The following is a 3,676-nucleotide window of genomic DNA, read 5'->3' on the forward strand; positions in this document are numbered from 1 at the left end:
TTTCTTTTCATTTGACTACAAAATAAGATAAATTCCGAACACATGCAACACGTTCACGATAGTCTTCATCATTGGCTATTTTTAAATAAAAAACCAAGAAATACAAATTTTTGTTTGCAGTGAAAGTATGAATTAAGACAAATAAGCAAATGAATGGCCCAATGGCATATTTAGACGTAAATAAAATATATTTTTTTGGTATTAACATTTAAAGAAAAAATACAACAACGCATATAATATAAAAATAATAATAAATGAATGAATAATGTTTTATTGTTTTTTTTTTTTTTTTTTTTTTTTGCTAAACGACACTCTGGTGATAACAAAGCATTTCAGCTCTTTTTTTCCAATGAAGGACAACAATTTCAATGAATAAACTGTGGAACCAATAAAATGTCAGTATTATTGGAGAACTATTACAAGAGAGAGAGAGAGAGAGTTTGGGACTGTGGGCATGTTCGTGTGAAGTAACATAAGTGTGGTTATAGGTGAGCTTCCTATATAATTTTTATACATTTAATATAGGCAGGTTTCACTGTATTAATTTATATTAGTTTTTTCCTACGACATTTCCAACCAACTACATTGATTTTGTGGAGAAAGTCTAACTTCTTTGTGCAAAAAGAAAGCAACAGCGACAACAGAAAAAAAAACATGTCATCCGTTCAACAATATTTAAATAAATGAACAAGAGCCGTGTAGGCGTTGTTTTTCCCCATATATGTAGCGTTGTTTGTGTGTGTATATATAACAGCTGCCCAAGTCCATGTACAGCAGCAACAAAACAAAACTCTTGAAAATAAACATGACGACGACGGCTACAATGGTGATGATGCTGATGATGAGGCCGATGCGATTGCTAATACTTATAGCCAACACCCCACACACACAAACACATGCACACATTCACCACCATTATAGCCTCCTCCAATGCATAGTTGTTTGGATACATTTTTTTGTGATTTATTTATTTTTTTTATTTTATATAAAAACTTTCATGGGGTTTTGTGTAGTTGTTGTTATTGATTAAACAATAATGTTATTTTAAATGTAAAAGAGACAAAACATATTTTTTATATTTGTTTTTAATAAAAAATGGATTTTTTTCTTTTTTAATAAAAAAACATATTAAACTTAAATTTAAGATTTGAGAGAGATTTAGAAAACTGCTTTCCACATATGCGTGTGTGGTTCTGCTTAATCGCCAAACAATCTCTTGCCCAATTCCATCATACGATGATTACGACACACCCTCAAAGCATCAGCCTTTTTCAAAACAGCAGCCACGGTGGAATTTACATCAACCAGTTGCGAGAGGAAATCTTCATAGGCACACTTAACATTGGCAGGTAGGGTACCAATCTTAACTCGCTTCAAAGTCTGTACAATACCCTCGGCCCAGCCGGACTCAATAGCAAATTCCGAAATCCAGGGCACCAATGGCAGCACTCCACACATGGTTTGCATACCCAAGAACCACAATTCTTGCAATTCCATCCAGTGCTCCTTGTAGGCAATCGACACTACCAAGGCTGTGGGATCATTGGACTCATCAATGTTGTAGGCATCCCAAAGGAAACGAATGGTGGCCTGAATGTAACGACAAATGGAGAAATCGTTTTGTTTCACCTTCTTGGATTGTTGTTTCAACAACAGCAAACCCAAAACGGCCAAATTGCCATGCATCAGCAAGTTGTCGGGTGTGTCCTTGAGTTCGGGCAAATGTTCGTAGACAAATTTAAACATGTTGGCGAATACGGGGCCATCCTCCGCCAGTTTGGGTTCCAAAACCGTGAGATTCATTAGAATATTGCACAGGGAGCATATGGCAGCTCTGGCCGATTTCATGTCAGCCAATTGCTCGGGAGTGGGTACTGGGTCGGGTTCATTCATACGTTTCAAACGTTCGGCACGAGGAATGGGTGGCCGCTTATAGTGGGCAATGCTAAAGTAGAATTCAATTTGTTGCAAAAATACCTCATCCTGTTTGGTGGCAAATATCACCTTGCGGGCTTCATCTTCTACAACCAAATGGCAGAGGGCAGGCAACATAACACGCAGAATATCCACTGGCGCCTCTGTATCTTTGGGTCCAGCACGCCATTCCTTCAATTCATTAAAGGAATCATTGGTCACCTTGAACATGAATGGCAAAAGCTTATAGATGGCCGGTCTCATGGCAGTGGTCTCCTGGGCCAACCAGGCAGATAATACACGCACCGTGGCCTTAATGAACTCTCGGTCCTTGGGATTGCTACTATCCTTAACCTTATCATTGGACACACGAGTCAATACGGCCAATACTTGATTAAAGGCATATTTCAAGGCTGAATAAGTGGTTTGCTTCTCCTTGGAATCCAAATCCAATTGATCCTTGGACATATATTCGATGCAGTGTTCCAAAATAATGAAGCAGGCTTGAATGAGCGGGGCATTACGGATGGTGGCTTCCAATTTCTTTTCATCCATTTGCATTCTTACTTCAATGGCAGCCATTTGCAGGATCAACAAATAGAATTGTTTCTCATCGCACATGAAGGCCCATTGGATACCCAAAACTTGCAGGGTGGTGGCAATCAAATGCAACGTGGGGTCACGTTGCTTGGGGCCAATTTTACTCTTCAAAATATCACTGCAGCCCTTGAATAAACTCTCTGGCCAAATTTCTCCCTCCAAGGAATTGTAAATAATCTCCCTCTTGCAGGTCTTCAAAATGGCCGACAAGATCTTGCACAAATCATATTTTCTTTCACTGTGTTCGGTTTCCATATCCAAGGCGATGCGTTGAACCAAAGCATGGAAAGGCTTGGGATCGTCAGTCCAAGAGGCCTTACCGAATTTCTTCACCAACAAAACAATCAGTTGCAAAGCTTCATCAGTTTGGAAGCTTTGGGCCGAATAGATTTGAGACATCTTGGGAATGGCACTCATGTTCATCAGGGCATTTTGTCCAGGTTCATGCTCGGCAATGAGTTTCAAGCAGCTATAGGCTTCACTCACCACAATCAAATTGTCATCACAATCATCATCATCAGCTTGTTCGACAATTTCCAACAAGGTGGGTATAACATCCAGTAAATCCTTGTGGGTGGCCAATTCCTCCTCCTGACAGAAACACGTGAGTATGGACAAGGCCACACTCTTGTACACCAAGGGTGGGCAATCGTTGGGCAGATTTTTACCATTCAACAATTTTTTCATAAAATCAAAACCAATGGCTTCGAACAGCAATTTCTTGGCAGCAGCATTGCAATCTTTGCCCTTCACCAATTTCGTGACCATGAACAAGGCAGCAAATTTCTCCGAGTCACTTTTGGTGGCCTTTAGCATAAGGGCACATTTTTTAACAGGTTCCGGTACATCCGCCATTGTTATATTTCTCGTTCGGTATTTTCTTTATTTATTTCTTGTGTTAATTTACTTGATTTTTTTCAAATCATATGTGTATCTTTAAAATTTTTTTCGGGCTGAAATTTCTCAGTATTTTAACGGTATGTATCTATTATTTTCAGTCAATATAATTTCATATATATACACATATATCTCAATCTATATATAGAGATCTTAACACTTTCTCTATACACATACACACACTTTCATTCCTTCTATTAACACACTATTTTGCTTGGTTCGGCTTCCTTGCTGTTTAGAGATCTTCACTTGCCGCCGTTTACTC

At 38.8% G+C, this 3,676-nt stretch overlaps 1 protein-coding gene across 1 annotated transcript; it reads right to left on the reverse strand.

Moving 5' to 3' along the window:
• Positions 1-1,188: 1,188 nt before the first annotated feature.
• Positions 1,189-3,396, reverse strand: LOC133336753 (neurochondrin homolog). The gene has a single exon (XM_061545036.1). The coding sequence runs from the start codon at positions 3,367-3,369 to the stop codon at positions 1,198-1,200; it is 2,172 nt and encodes a 723-aa protein (XP_061401020.1). The 5' UTR covers positions 3,370-3,396; the 3' UTR covers positions 1,189-1,197.
• Between the last annotated feature and the right edge of the window lie 280 nt (positions 3,397-3,676).

Source organism: Musca vetustissima, unplaced genomic scaffold (genome assembly GCF_032173495.1).
Source record: "Musca vetustissima isolate MV318-11 ecotype Yass unplaced genomic scaffold, APGP_CSIRO_Mvet_v1 utg10840, whole genome shotgun sequence".
NCBI classification, from domain to species: Eukaryota; Metazoa; Arthropoda; class Insecta; order Diptera; family Muscidae; genus Musca; species Musca vetustissima.

Coding starts and splice junctions, on each gene's coding strand:
- LOC133336753 (XM_061545036.1), bottom strand. CDS start 3,369: ATGGCGGATGTACCGGAACCTGTTAAAAAATGTGCCCTTATGCTAAAG.